The sequence below is a fragment of the Balearica regulorum genome, chromosome W (genome assembly GCF_011004875.1).
Source record: "Balearica regulorum gibbericeps isolate bBalReg1 chromosome W, bBalReg1.pri, whole genome shotgun sequence".
Lineage (NCBI taxonomy): Eukaryota > Metazoa > Chordata > Aves > Gruiformes > Gruidae > Balearica > Balearica regulorum.
In genome coordinates, this window is record NC_046219.1 from 1941611 (window position 1) to 1957529 (window position 15919).

The 15919-nt window shown below is 43.4% G+C and overlaps 1 protein-coding gene and 1 long non-coding RNA gene across 5 annotated transcripts in view; one reads left to right on the forward strand and one right to left on the reverse strand.

The window, feature by feature from the left end:
• The window catches only part of LOC142599232 (uncharacterized), a 537129-nt gene that overhangs the window by 430045 nt on the left and 91165 nt on the right, over positions 1–15919 (reverse strand). The window lies entirely within an intron of this gene.
• Positions 1–15919, forward strand: part of LOC142599161 (tyrosine-protein kinase Fer-like) — a 278954-nt gene that overhangs the window by 138159 nt on the left and 124876 nt on the right. For all 4 annotated transcript variants that reach the window (XM_075738921.1, XM_075738920.1, XM_075738922.1 and 1 more), the window contains 2 exons: positions 9741–9944; positions 13605–13727. In XM_075738921.1, the coding sequence (XP_075595036.1) occupies positions 9741–9944; positions 13605–13727 (327 nt within the window). The remainder of the gene's footprint in view (positions 1–9740; positions 9945–13604; positions 13728–15919) is intronic.

Consider the following 15919-nt stretch of genomic DNA (forward strand, 5'->3'; position numbering starts at 1 on the left):
CATAGCGCTCTCAATCTAGGTAGGGTCCTACAGACTTTGTGCCTGGAATGCCAGCTACTGAGGGGACTGGCGTGAGTGGATTTGGTGCCAGTTACTAGAGTCAGACCAGGGGTGTAGGTGCCCCTGGCCTGTAGTATCAGCTACTGGAGGAAGTGGGGGGTCTCTTGCCTCCAGCCACTGGGATGAGAATAGTGTGTGTCCCAAAAACCAGATACTGAAGGGACTGGCATAAGTGAGACAAGTGAGGGGTTCAGTGCCAGCAGCTGGAGTAGGACAGTGCATTACAGCCCACACACTTGGTGCTGGCTGCTGGGAGGAGGGGGTGTCCAAGCATCTGTATCTTCTCCAAACCTGGTGTGTAGGGGAGAATGTGCATGGAATTTGCCAGCAAACTTCAAGCTGGACTGGCAAGTATGAGGCTCTGGATCTGGGCAGAGATATCAGATGGGCAAGGGTCCATGCTGGTATACTCAGGGGGACTTGCGAGTGTAGAGTGCCTGTGGGACGAGTGTGTGAGTGCATGTGTCTGCTAACAAGCATCGAGCTGGACTAGCTGGCAAGTAGGAGACCTGTGGACTGGATAAGAGGGCCTGGGATCCAGGCAGCGGTATCGGACAGACAGAGGGGCCATGCTGATACTCAGGAGATCCATGAATGTGTAGGCTTCTGAATCTAGGGAGTGCCATGTGTGTGCCTTCACTAGTGACCTATCCTACCAGCTGAAGAGGAGTGTCATGGTTTAACCACTTGCTCACCCCTCCCCCTGGCAGAGAGGTCACCTCCTCCTCTGGCCACATTCCAAAATCCTTGCCTTCTGGCCAGTCCATGATCACTTCCAGAATTCCTGGGTGATTGGGATTTCCTATTCAAGCCTGCTGTGTGATCAGTGAGATTCACTTACTCCACATAGCATCAGTAGCATGATGTGTAGAGAGGACCCTTCCTGGGTGACGTGGTTTAGCCCCAGCCGGTAGCTAAGTGCCACGCGCCGCTCGCTCACCCCTCCCCCGGCGGGATGGGGAGAACAGAAAAACAACAGCAAAGCCTCGAGGGTTGGGATAAGGGCAGTTTACTGGGACAGCAAGGGAGAGGGAAAACAATCAACAACAGTACTGATAACAGATAGTAACAATGGGTGATAACAGAGAACGATTTACCGATCCGAAGACCGACCGACTGGACACTCAGCCCATCCCGGAGCCACGCCGAGCCCGCCCCTGCCCGACTAGCCCCCTTTTATGGTGAGCATGACGTCACATGGTATGGAATAGCCCCCGGCCAACTTGGCTCACCTGTCCTGGCTCCTTGTGAAATTAACTCTATCCTAGCCAGAACCAGGACACTGGGCAACTGGGGATTCTTACTATAGTCTGTTGTGTGATCAGTGTGACCCAATTACTCCATGTAGCATCAATTGCATGGTGTGTAGAGGGGACCCTCCCTCTGAACATCCAGCCCAGCACTGGCAGTCGGGGTGCCAGGAGGAGCTGTGCTTCAGTACCAATCACTTCCGAAGCAGCTCGAACCCCTTCATAGGCTGCCAATATCTCTTTTTCCGTCAGAGTGTAGCAGGCCTCGGATCCTCTGTATCCCCGACTCCAAAACCCCAGGGGTCGACCTCGAGTCTCCCCTGGTGCTTTCTGCCAGAGACTCCAGGTAGGGCCGTTCTCCCCGGCTGTGGTGTAGAGCACATTTTTAACATCTGGTCCTGCCTGGACTGTCCCAAGGGCTAGTGCATGAAAAATTTCTTGTTTACTTTGATCAAAGGCTTGTTGTTGCTCAGGGCCCTATTTGAAATCATTCTTCTGGGTTACATGATAGAAAGGGCTTACAATGAAACTGTAATTAGGGAATGTGCATTCTCCAGAAACACATACCACCTAAAAAAGCTTGTATTTCCTTTTTGTTGGTTGATGGAGACATAGCTGCTATTTTTTTGATAATATCCATAGGGATCTGACAATGACCGTCATGCCATCTTATTCCTAAAAACTGGATTTCCTGTGCAGGTTCCTTCACCTTACTTCATTTTATGGCAAAACCAGCTTTCAGAAGGATTTCGACTATTTTCTTCCCTTTCTTGGAAACAACTTCTACTGTGTTGCCCCATACAATGATGTTGTCAATATATTGCAGGTGCTCCAGAGCTTCACCCTGTTCCAATGCACTCTGGATCAGTCCATGGCAGATGGTGGGGCTGTGTTTCCACCCCTGGGGCAGTCGATTCCAGGTGTACTGGATGCCCCTCCAAGTGAAGGCAAACTGTGGCCTGCACTCTGCTGCCAAAGGGATCGAGAAAAATGCATTAGCGATATCAATTGTGGCGTACCACTTGGCTGCCTTTGACTCCAGTTCGTATTGAAGTTCCAGCATGTCTGGCACGGCAGCACTCATCGGCGGTGTGACTTCATTCAGGCCACGATAGTCTACCGTCAGCCTCCACTCTCCATTGGACTTCTGCACTGGCCATATGGGACTGTTAAAGGGTGAGTGGGTTCTGCTGATCACTCCCTGACCCTCCAGTTGACAAATCAGCTTATGGATGGGAACCAGAGAGTCTTCGTTGGTGCCGTATTGCTGCCGGTGCACCGTTGTGGTAGCAATTGTCACCTGTTGTTCTTCCGCCCTGAGAAACCCCACAACAGAAGGGTCCTCCGAGAGACCAGGCAAAGTAGACAGATGTTCAATTTCCTCCATCTTCAAGGCAGCTATTCCAAAAGCCCACCAGTACCTGTTTGGGTCCTTGAAATATCTTCTCCGGGGGCAGTCTATGCCCAGGATGCACGGAGCCTCTGGGCCAGTCACAATGAGGTGCTTTTCCCAGTCATTCCCAGTTAGACTCACTTCAGCCTCCAACAGAGTCAACTGTGGGGATCCCCCTGTTACTCCAGAAATACAAATTGGTTCTGCCCCTTCATGGCTGGATGGCATTAAAGTACATTCTGCACCAGTGTCCACTAGGGCCTTGTACTCCTGTGGATCTGACATGTCAGGCCATCGGATCCACACAGTCCAATAAACCCTATTGTCCCTTTCCTCCACCTGGCTGGAGGCAAGGCCCCTCTAGTCCTGCTCATCATATTTGCTATTCACTTCTTGCAAAAAGGACTTAGAAGTCCCTTCAAGAGGATCATCAGTGTGATCAGGCCTTTCACTCGATCTCGGGGGCTGCCCGCTGGAAACTGGAGCAGCATTTTTCCTGGAAGAATCCCCTTTTGTGATTGCTTTTCCTCGCAATGCATTTACTCATGCCTTTAGGGTCAAGGTAGGTTTTCCATCCCACTTCCTCATGTCCTCTCTATGGTCACACAGGTAAAACCACAGGGTGCCTCATGGTGTGTACCCTCCATATCCTCTCTCCTGAGCAGAGGAACACTTACTCCTAATAGCTGACATACTGGTCCATACAGGTGGGGAGTAGGACTGAGTTGCCGGACCTCCCGGGACAGCTTCTCCACAGCAGAGATGAGCGAGGAAGAGAGTCTTTCTTCATATTGCTGGAGTCGGCCAGCCACTTCATCCACTGTTGGTGCCTCTTCACCTTTCCAGTCCATTACCGCCAGTGAGTTGGCATATGACAATGGTGCGCTCTGTACAAACTTCTGCCACATGGATCGTGTGTGTTGGACTTCATCAGGGTCCGTGGGTAACTGCATTGTCTGGGTCATAATAAACCATCTCCTGCACAGCTAATTCCCTCAGGTATTGGATACCTCTCTCCATGGCAGTCCACTTGCCTGGTCGACATACATCATCTTCACTGAAAGGATACCTTTCCCTCACACTTGAAAGAATTCACCTCCAGAGGCTGAGGGCTTGTGTCTTTTTCCCAGTCACCTTGTCAATGGCCCCTTCCCTAGACAGGGATCCCATCTGCTTGCCCTCCCTGCCCTCCAGTTCCAGGCCACTGGCCCCATTATCCCAGCATCAGAGCAGCCATCTAACGATGAGTTCCCCTGGAAGGCGGCTGAAATCTTTTCTCATATCTTGCAGCTCACTCAGGGACAGGGATCGAGTGATTACCTCTGGTTCTGGCTCTTCTTCCTGTTCTCATGATGGTCCCGGTTCATCATGATCCCTCACTAAGCAAACTGATTTTGTGTATTTCTTCTTGTGTATAGGGGTGACTGATACCAATACAGGTTGGTTTTTTTGTTTCACCTGCAGTCCCTGTAACGGGGTTTGAGTAGCCAGTGTCTGTTGCAGGGATTGGGGTAGTTGCAGTTCCTGTTGGTCTGTTTTCCATCTCTTCCCCTGGATGGCGCTGCCTACTGTTGAGCAGTGTTTGGTAGATACTGGCCAGGGCCCAGCACAGTGCAGAAAGTTGTGCCTCTTTGGAATAGCCACAGCATTTTCCTTTCAAATATTCTACCACTTCATCAGGGTCCTGTAGTTGTTCAGGAGTGAAGTTCCAATCCATTGGGGATGAAATGTTCTCTAGATACCTGCCCATATTCTCCCACATGCCATGCCACCCATGACTATCCAGCCTCAGGACAGATCTCTGGGTGATATTCTTAAAACACTTTTTTTGGTAACCCTGAATAGGACATGAAACACATTCGGGAGACCTAGCAATAGGAACATAATGGCCTGAACATTCCAAGGGTATTCAAAATTCTCAAAAGCTGCTGTAATCAGCCAAAAGGGAAAAGGGGAGGTGAAAGAGTGGGAGAAGGTATCCCCTTCTGTCTTCCCTATAGATTGGGTGCGATTATTAATCAATTCTGAAAGATGTCGTCCAAGGTATGGGCATGACCGTAATGCCATATACAAATATCAGCTTAGGATTTTGACCAGTGATGTTATCTTATCATAAGTCAATATTACGCAGTACAACAAAATGAGAATCCAGACCCCTCTCCCAGAGGTGATAACACGGCTGGGATTACATAGAGTAAGTATGGATTTACAAACCAGAGCCACGTGAACAAACAAAACACCATCATGACCAGCAATTGTTTAAATATCATTATAAATACTCATCACAACTTTGTTTTAACATACTCTGGTCAGGTCTGTCATTATCTCAACCCTTCGTGCTCCACGTTGGGTGCCAAAAAGGACTGTCGTGGTTTAACCCCAGCCGGCAGCTGAGCACCACGCAGCCACTCGCTCACCCCTCCCCCCCCAGCAGGATGGGGAGGAGAATGGGAAGACAAAGGCAAAGCCTCGTGGGTTGGGATAAGGACAGTTTACTGAAACAGCAAAGGGAGAGGGAAATAACAACAACAGTACTTACAATATACACAGTGGTGTATATACACAAGGCAATTTACTGACCCAACGATCGACTGGACACTCAGCCCACACTCAGATGATCCAGGAGCCACGCCCAGCTGCCCATCCCTGACTAACCCAGTCACATGGTATGGAATACCCCCTTGCCCAGTTTGGGTCACCTGTCCTGGCTCCTTGTGGAAATTAACTCTATCCTAGCCGAAACCAGGACAAGGAGGAAGGGGACTTGACTGCCTATACTTATGTTTTATGCTAGTCCTATATGTAGATGCTGTTGAAGGCAGCACCTTGTCTGTGGCAATCTGTGTCAGTGTTCTGTGTGTGTGTGCGTGTGTGTGTGGGGGGTATACATGCTCAGCTTTGCTACTGGTTGAACCTGCAAATGGGAAAGTGGCGGCTGCGTCCCTCAGCCTGGGCAGAGACCCTGTGTCCCTGGGCTCTCTGGGCTCCAGTGGCTGGGCAGGAGGAAGTCCTGGGATGGGAATGCTGGAGGAGGTGACTACTCCTAATATCCCTTAAGAAAATAAATAACCTTTTGTCAACCAACATTAATAGGACAGACAGGTTCTATTTGGGATCCTTGGCAGAATGATGATGACACTATTAGCAGGGGTCAAGAGCAGGAGGTACCGGTCACACCTTTTATAACATTTTGAAAGATTATTTTTGGTTTAGGAATTTCTGAAAGGGAATAGTTTTGTGTCATTTAACTTTAACAATGGTAGACAGCTCCAGTCTGAGAAGTATTTAACTGTTGATGAAATTGACTGCCTTCTTGGCTGAACAATATTCTGATCTTTTAGTACTTCATTATGCTAATAAATGCATTATGCTGGAGTACATCCCTTTTCTATCCTAAAAACTCTGACTGGGTACTTTTTGTTCAAGCTGTTATTATTTCTTACACAGTCCCACTTCTCTCTGAATCTGTAATAGAGCATACTCACTCTTTCTAGTCGATGTCTGAGACTATGAGTCTCTGTCAGACTCTTAAATATGTTCTCCAGTTTTCCATCAGGATTGTTGACTAAATTAGCCCTTTTGAGGTATAACTTAGAAAGAAAGCTAGGAATCCCCAGACTTAAAGACATTTTTTATACAGAATTACGGAACTGTTGAGGTTGGAAGGAACCTCTTGAGATCATCTAGTCCAACCCCCTTGCTCAGTAAGGGTCATCTAGAGCAGGTTGCTGAGGACCATGTCCAGTCGGATTTTGAATATCTCCATAGATGGAGCTTCCACAACCTCTCTGGCAACCTTTTCCAGTATTTGGAATTTCATGTGTTTTAATTTGTGCTCATTGCCTCTTGTCCTGTCAGTGGGCACTACTGAGAAGAGCTCTTCTTCATTCCCTCCCATCAAGTATTTATACACAGTGATAAGGTCTCCCATGAGCCTTCTCTTCTCTAGGCTAAACTGTCTCAGCCACTTCTCATACGAAAGATGCTCCAATCCTTAATCATCTTAGTGGCCCTTCACTGGACTCTCTCCAGTATGTCCATGTCTCTCTTGTACTTGGGAGCCCAGAACTGGAAACAGGACTCCAGGTGTGGCTTCAACAGTGCTGGGTAGAGAGGAAGGAGCACCTCCCTCAACCCGCTGATAACACTCTTCCTAATTCAGGCCAGGAGGCTGTTGGCCGCCTTTGCTGCAAGGGTGCATTACTGGCTCATGGTCAGCTTGGTGTCCACCAGGACCCTCTCCTTGGGGGGAAGGTCCTTCTCTGTAGAGCTGCTTTCCAGCCAGTCAGGCCCCAGCCTGTACTGGTACCTGTGGTTATTCCTCCCCAGGTGCAGGACTTTGCACTTCCCTTTGTTGAACTGCATGAGATTTTTCGCTGTCCATTTCTTCAGCCTGTTGAAGTCCCTGTGAATGGCATCACAACCATCTGGTGTATCAGCCACTCTTCCCAGCTTTGCATTGTTTACAAACTTGCTGAGGGTGCACTCTGTCCCAGTGTACAGGTCACTAATGAAGAGGTTAAACAGTATTTGCCTCAGTATTGATCCCTCAGGTACACCACTAGTGACTTGCCCCCAACTGCACTTTGTGCCACTGATCACAATCCTCTGAAGTCCTGTGTAGGCTTCCTTTCTGGGGTCTACTTGTTCCTTCTCTGAGAGTTTGAAGTTCTTCCTGGTGTTATTTTTTGTTAGATAAGTCATCTTAACCTGAACAACTCCTCAGGGAGACCTGCAGGTGCAGATGGCCTCTAGTCTGCCCAGAGTTAGATTGTGTCAAATTTTTCTCTTGCGTGCATCAGTGGGATGTTTTTGTTCTCTTTCCCAATCCAATATGGCAGAAATGTCATAGAATCATAGAATTATAGAATCTTTAAGGTTGGAAAAGACCTCTAAGATCATCAAGTCCAACCGTCAACCCAACACCACCATGTCTGCTAAACCATGTCCCGAAGTGCCACATCTACCCATTTTTTGAACACCTCCAGGGATGGTGACTCCACCACCTCTCTGGGCAGCCTGTTCCTATGCCTGACCTATCTTTCAGTGAAGAAATTTTTCCTAATATTTAATCTAAACCTCCCCTGGTGCAACTTCAGGCCATTTCCTCTTGTCCTTTCCCTAGTTACTTGGGAGAAGAGACCAACACCCACCTCACTACAACCTCCTTTGAGGTAGTTGTAGAGAGCGATAAGGTCTCCCCTCAGCCTCCTCTTCTCCAGGCTAAACAACCCCAGTTCCCTCAATCCTTGATGATATGAATAAGAAAAACCTTGTTTCATCTGGGTAGATCAGTAGCTGAGGTTCATTCAGAATTGTAGGTTTCATTTGTATCTGTTTGATAGGGCTTTATTGAGGATTCAGTTTTCATTCTGTTATCTAAAATGCAGTTCAACAGGTTTTTCTGGGACATGTTCGGATATGTGTTCAACTCATGATGCAATATGGAGTCTATTCTATTCAGAGATTTATCACTCTAGCAGTGAGAATTTGTATGAGGTCTGGCATTAATGATTTTGAATGACATACAGCCTAAGTAAGGGCTTCTCAGTCTCGCCATAATAAATAAATCTGAAGTAGTCATCGAAAAAAAAATGTTTTTCTGTGGTGGGTTGACCCTGGCTGAGGGCCAGGTGCCCACCAGAGCCGCTCTATCACTCCCCTCCTTCTCTAGACAGGGGAGAAAAGGTACAATGAAAAAAAAACTTACGGGTCGAGATAAGGACAGGGAGAGATCATTCTCTAATTATCATCACGAGCAAAACAGACCGAACTTAGAGAGGGAATTCATCTTATTTATTACTAAGCAAAACAGAGTAGAGGAATGAGAAATAAAATCAAATCTTAAAAACACCTCCCCCCACCCTTCCCATCTTCCTGGGCTCAACTTCACTCCCGGCTTCAACCTCCGCCCCCCCTCCAGCGGCACAGGGGGACGGGGAGTGGGGGTTACGGTCAGTTCATCACGCGGTGTTTCTGCCGCTTCTTCATCCTCAGGGGGAGGACTCATTGTTCCCCCGCTCCAGCGTGGGGTCCCTCTCACGGGAGACAGTCCTTCACGGCCTTCTCCAACGTGAGTCTCCTCCACGGGGTGCAGACCTTCAGGAGCAAACTGCTCCAGCGTGGGTCCCCCACGGGGTCACAAGTCCTGCCAGCAAACCTGCTCTGGCGTGGGCTCCTCTCTCCACGGATCCACAGGTCCTGCCAGGAGCTTGCTCCAGCGTGGGCTTCCCACGGGGCCACAGCCTCCTTCAGGTGTCTCCACCTGCTCCGGCGTGGGGTCCTCCACGGGCTGCAGGTGGAATCGCTACACCCCCTCATCCTCCCTCCATGGGCTGCAGGGGGACAGCCTGCTTCACCATGGTCTTCACCACGGGCTGCAGGGGAATCTTGCTCCGGTGCCTGGAGCACCTCCTCCCCCTCCTTCTGCACTGACCTTGGTGTCTGCAGATGTTCTTACATCTTCTCACTCCTCTCTCTGTCTGCAAAAGCGCTCTCTAACTGTTTTTCTCTTTCTTAAATATGTTATCACAGAGGCGCTGATTGGCTTGGCCTTGGCCAGGGGCGGGTCCGTCTTGGAGCCGGCTGGCATTGGCTCTATCAGACACAGGGGAAGCTTCTAGCAGCTTCTCACAGAAGCCACCCCTGTAGCCCCCCCGCTACCAAAATCTTGCCACGCAAAACCAACACATTTAGCCAATACAAATATTTTGAAAACTCAATTTTTCACTTTCTTATGTTCTTATGTCACAGAAATTTGTCTCTGGATAAAGACATGCTTAATTAACTGTTGTTAATAGCATGTAAGAATGTGTGACAAAGGGTGATAGCTTAGTCAGTATTTTTTTAAGTAATAAAAGAAAATGTGATCAGTATGCCTTTAGTTTAAATAAATAGCCTTAATTTTGTTTGCTAACAGAAATAGGTAATTTAGATACAGAAATAGAAATTATTGTTGTTTATCATGCTTTTCATGGAAAACTAAACTCTAAGAATGTACTGTTATAGTAACATTTTTCTTTGATATTTTTTCCAAGTTCTTTGATGTAATATCAACCACTGAGAAACCATTGGGAGAGCAAGACTGGTATCATGGTGCAATTCCAAGAATAGAAGCCCAGGAGCTGTTAAAACAGCAAGGAGACTTCTTGGTGCGAGAGAGTCATGGGAAACCTGGTGAATATGTCCTTTCTGTGTTTTCAGATGGACAACGGAGACACTTTATCATACAATATGCTGATGTACGTCTCTGATATAGTACTAAATATTTAATGTTAGGAAGTTAATTTTTTCAGCTAGACAATTTAGGATGTACATAAGTTACTAAGACACATAGCTTTAGCCTTTATATGAAAATATGAAAGCTGTTGGAAATATTTCCATAAATGCTCAATTTGGAGAAAAAGGTAATTTTTGGGAATAAAAGAAAAATATGAAGTATGAGGCTATTCTACATCTTTTATCCTATGTTGAAAAAACCCAAGATATTTCTGTAAATGTTTTGAAATCCAGAACTTATGACTATTAATTTATGCATGTACATTTATTTATTTTTAAACCTCTTTTCACAGTTGGTGCTTATTAGGCTACTTTTAATTCAGATTGTAAATATTCCATTGAATCTTCCTGAAAAATGGAAGCATTCACTTAGGAGAAAATATTCTGTGCTCTTTTGTATATAGCTGGGAATTGAAGTCCATGCTGCTTTGGAGATACATGTGTTCTTTTTAGCCTTGTGGATGTTGTTTTGTTCAGCAGAACACAAATGCTCGTGAATATTATAGCATGTATGCTTCTGAGTAAAGACCAAAATTGATCTCCTTGTTTATCTAACAGGAAAAACTGGTCATTTTAAACTACATAAATGCTTATTCGCTTTTACCCAATGTATTACTTTTTATTTTTAATGCATTTTTTGTTTTTATTTATATATGTATTTTTCATTTTACCTTTCAGAATTTCAAACTCATTCAAAATAAGATAGTGCTCATAACATTACTAGAAATGCTTCTAGCTCTTTACTCTGTGAATATAGGTACAATATACCAGCAAATCAATCTCAGTTTTGATTCAGCAATACTGACAAAACATACTTCAGTCTGATGCAATAAAATCTCCCAAACTTCAGTTAAACTATACAGACAAATGCACAAATTCAGTAGCATAGCTATGTTTACATTATGTTTCCCAGTCTAAATCCCCAGCTGATACAGCATACCTTGGGAAGTCAGTATTGTGTTGCTGGTTTATTTTTTTTTTTTTAATGAGGGGTAGTGGTATTGTTCAAACTTCATAGAAGTTGGAAGGTTTTTATAGGATCAATATGGTCACTGGTCTGTCTGGGATTTTTGTCAATTTTTACCCACAGCTTTCCTTTTAGGATTTAACGATTGACAAAAAGTCAGTGTTTATTTTATTTTATTTTATTTTTATGACCTTAAAGTATTTTGGTGTATCAGAGTGCTGAGAAAATAAGAGGAATAAAACTAGCTATACCTAGATACGCACAGTCTTATAAGATCCTTGGAGCTCTGATCCTTACTCAGCGGAATTAAATGCATGTTATGTACTCAGTGTGGCTGAAATAATTTTGTTTAAATCATTGTATGTGTCATACTTCAGGGGGCTTCAAAAAATGTAGACTGGGACTGGGCTTTGAAGTCAGTTAAAATAGAGATTTTTTTAATAAGTATTACTTTGAGGCTACCCGTATCTGTAATCTGACACTTTTTAATATCCACTTTTCCAAGAAAAATTTACAGAACTGCAAATAAATTCTCATAATTTCAATACTTTCTCTTAGCTATTATATTATTAACATTTAATAAGTGGTGGGATTGTTATGGCCATATGACAAGAGTGACTGGATTCATGAACATCTTGGTAGGGAAGTTTGCTGAAAGCGTAAGTGTTTTTTTTCACATTGGTATAAATAGTGTTGAACCATCTCTCTGTGACTGGTCAAATCACACTCTTGCATCACTAACAGGTTTGGTCTCCACTGGCCTTAAATTTTCTTCTGAATCAAAGACTGCAGAGCAGAAGTACAACATATACCTGTTTTAACAGTGGTACTTTAATTGCATAAGTATTCTTTCTAGTTTTGCAAATATTTTTAAGTGCTAATACCAATAAAAGTATTTACATGATAAATCAGTTCATCCTTCAGTTTTAAGCATTAAAATTCATTGCTGTCACTGAGGGTTACTCTGTTTTTCACTGTTCCTCTTTGAGGCTATGCTATTTTCAAACTGTTGTTTGTTAGTGATTTTAATCAGGATTCCCTGTAAATACATAGAATAAAAGAATGTTGTCTGCCCTGAAGGTAAATAAGCTTAAATGGCAGCAGATGAGTGCAAGGCTGGGTCTGGTATGAGGAAATGTTATGCAGTACTGGTTATTGTGCTAGGCAGACTCTCATGACATCAGTATCCTAACCATGGTAAGGTTTTCTGGATCATCAGAACAGAAATTTGAAGGAGGTTACTTGAAAGGAATGGAGATATTAGTGTTACTGGGCAAGCAAAACTGAGTCAGTATATAATTAGTGAATGACGTTAGGGGAATAAACCACAACAAGTATTTTAGACTATCAAAGCATGTTTACAATAGAGAACCAGTAATGAGATAAAAATAAGTGACATGACCAAGCTCTTTTTACTAATAGTGATAAAACATTACAGGAAATGGATGGGTTTATTCCTAATGAAGAGAAACTTGGTATAATACATTCTGCAAAGAATTTAACTGTAGGTGTTAGAAAGAAAAAAACCCTGCATGGCAGTGGTAGAGGTTTTCATTGCCCAGTTTTGTAAATGAACCTGAATCACCATTTTTTTTAATTTTTTTTTTATTGTGGTCTTTGTTTATTGTTGCCAATTCTGCTGGCTGGCTTACAGCAGTTCCTCTCTTGTGGGAAGAGTCCTCTAACTGTAGATACTGAGACCTTACATAGACATGGTAGTTTATTCTGCTTCCTAATCACTTAGCTGTAATGTAGAATTTAAGATGGTTAAATAAATACTAATTTACCATTTTTCCCCCCATTAAGTGTAAGGGCAGGGATAAGCATGAAGATTTTTTTTCCTTAGTACCCAAAAGTACCTTATAGCATTCTTTGCTAAGAAAATTTTACATGCTTCTAAGAAAATATTAAGAGATCCCACAGTTTTGTTGCCATTATGTTGAATTATGTATCTAAAATGGTATAAACTGATAAAAAGGGTAGAAGGGGAAAAGAAAGGAATTTTGTCTTGCTCAACTTCTCTATAAATTACACACATCGCCTGCCTTTATTTGTAGACTCTAGACTCCTGTAGAGTCTTCTGGTATACACTTCTTATTAAAGACCAATCATGGGTCCATACTCTGTGCTAGGGATTTCTTAATTTTATCAAATGTTCTAAGCACAGTAAGATCTGGGTGAGATAGTGTTACTTATCTCTTGTTTATTAGATTGTCAGATGTTTATTTTTTAGTTTTGAGGGGTTTTTAGTTATTAAGTCTTCAGTACTCTGAAAGCTAGTATTGTTTCTTCAGGTTTATAACCTTTGTATTTCATTCTGTCACGGCTTAAGTATCCCAAACTGTCCCACCTCTTGCATTAGAAGAGCTTCCTTTTTTAAAAAAATTAAGTTTAAATAAGTAGTTATTTTATTATGTTGCCTTAAATGAGTGATGCAGTAATTTTGCATGTATTAATTTATTATCTTCCTGATCATCATTCCATTTGCTTCAGTAGAAGTGTTATTAAATTGATTAGGATAGAGATTTAATTCTGTATAAAGCAAACTTTTCTTTATTTTGTTACTAGTGATGAAATCTTGGTAATGTTCTTTTGCAGTTTCTTCTTTAAAATTTTGCTTGTACAGAAACAATTATTTCCTTTTACCTCTATACAGAATCAGTATCGTTTTGAAGGAACTGGATTTCCAACTATTCCTCAGCTCATAGACCATCATTACACAACAAAGCAAATTATTACAAAGAAATCAGGTGTTGTTCTGCTGAATCCCGTTGTTAAGGTAATGCATGCATTCCAAGAATTCTATTAAACTGAAAGTATTTTGGGGTTTGTATTATCATTTAACATATGTTCCTTGCAATGACAAGTGGTAATATTAAGTAGGTTGTAGAATATTTGTATATGCTATTAAGTCAATAATTAGAGTATTGGAACTATCTCAGTTGCTGGTTTCTAGACAGAAGACACTAGTTTTCTTTAGTGTTTATTTCAGCATATAAATTTTTGGAAGATTTTTCATTCTTGCTCACTGTTTTGTGAATCTCCATTCTTTTTCTGAATGTTTTCAGCCTTCTCTGCTCTGCCCAATGCATTCCTCCAAAATAACACTCCATTCTGATTTATATAATAAATAATTACCATCCTGAAAGAATGGCATTCAGAGTTTCCCAAAACATCCTTGGACTTCCTTTTTTTTCCCTCTGCTTTTAAGTTTCCTTTTCCAAAATCCTAGTTCTTTTCCTCTAATAATCCTGAGAAATTAAAGTATATTTCTGTTCTTCTCAAAAATAATGTGTTTTAATGCTTAACTGTGCAAGAGCTAGCTTTTAAAGTGAAAGCCTTTTTTTCTTCATAGCTTTTAATATCTATATACCTAATCTCTATATTGCATATATATTCAACATATGTTTTTATGGACACTTGCTAGCTTTGGTAAATGTAGATGGACAATTCTGATCAGATCAAGAATGAAAGATATTTCTTCTAGGTAACTCTTAAAAATTGAGTGACCTTTGCTTTTTGTCTGCTTTGTTTATAAAGGTATTGAAAATTTATTACATCTTACATGAACTGTTGTGGAGGGTTGAACTTGGCTGGATGCCAAGTGTCCACCAAGCCGCTTTATCACTCCCTTCCTCAGCAGGACGAGGAGGGGAGAAAATGTCATGGTTTAGCCCCAGCCAGCAGCTAAGCACCATGCGACTGCTCGTTGGATCACTCCTCCCCACCCCTCCCCATCGAGGAGGGGGGCAGTTTAATGAAACTGCAGTTTAATGAAACTGCATAAAGGCAGTTTAATAAAAGCAAGCAAAGGCAGCACATGGAAGCAAAGCAAAGCAAAAAGAAAATTTATTCTTTACTTCCCATCAGGCAATGTTCAGCCACTTCCTGGGAAGTAGGGCCTCAGTATGTGTAGCAGTTGTTTCAGAAAACAAATGCCTTAACAATGAATGCCCCCTGCTCCTCCTTTCTCTTAGCTTTTATTGCTGAGCAGGACATCATATTGTATGGAATAGTTCTTTGGTCAGTTTGGGTCAGCTGTCCTGGCTATGGCCCCTCCCACCCCCAGCATACTGGCCTCTGGGATCAGGGGAAGTTGGAGAGACAGTCCTTGATGCTGTGCGAGCACTGCTCAGCAGTGGCCAAAACATTGGTGTGTTATCAACACTGTTCTAGCCACAAATGCAAAGCACAGCACTATGAGGGCTGCTATGAGGAAAGTTAACTCCATCCCAGCCAGACCAAATACAATCTCCACCCCTTATTCCATACCATTTGTGTCATGCTCAGGTCCCACGTACATTTATATATCTTCTGACTATACCCTTTTATCTCTTTTTCATTCCTGAAATCCCCTCTTACCAACACTTACAACTTATACTACATACATTATACCCAACATATGGATTTATTCATTCTCATTAGCTACTATCCCCTGTCCCTTAACATATAGATAGATATTATTTTCCCATTCAATGGGCTTCTGCAACTCCCTGCAAAATATCCGTAAGAACAGGCTGTGACTTGGGCCTCATCTGTCAAGGTGGTTGCTCGGGACAGGAGAAGCAGTGTGTTCGATTGTTAGGCGCCAACACCAGCTTGGTTTGGGTCATTGCTGAACTCACCCAGTTCCTTGCGAAGATCATTCTCTGTCAGTTCAGGTAGTTCCTGCTGCATTGTTTCCTACAACATACAACTCATATCACAGATTATTTTTCCCCCAAGGTTAAATGTCCTTGAGGTACACATTGGATCTCCCCATCCTTATGCATTACCCACCAAATGAACCTGAATCCTTGAGTGAAGACAGTCCCACGAATAGACTTGCCATTTCCCAAGGGAGGAGCAATCCACACTGCCTTCCCCACCCACTTCCCTATGTGCACCTTATCTCCTCCCACAGTATGTTGGGGCTTTGTTTGGGCAGTACCAGGATGGTTAGCAGGTCTTCTGGTGTTAACCAGCCAAGTT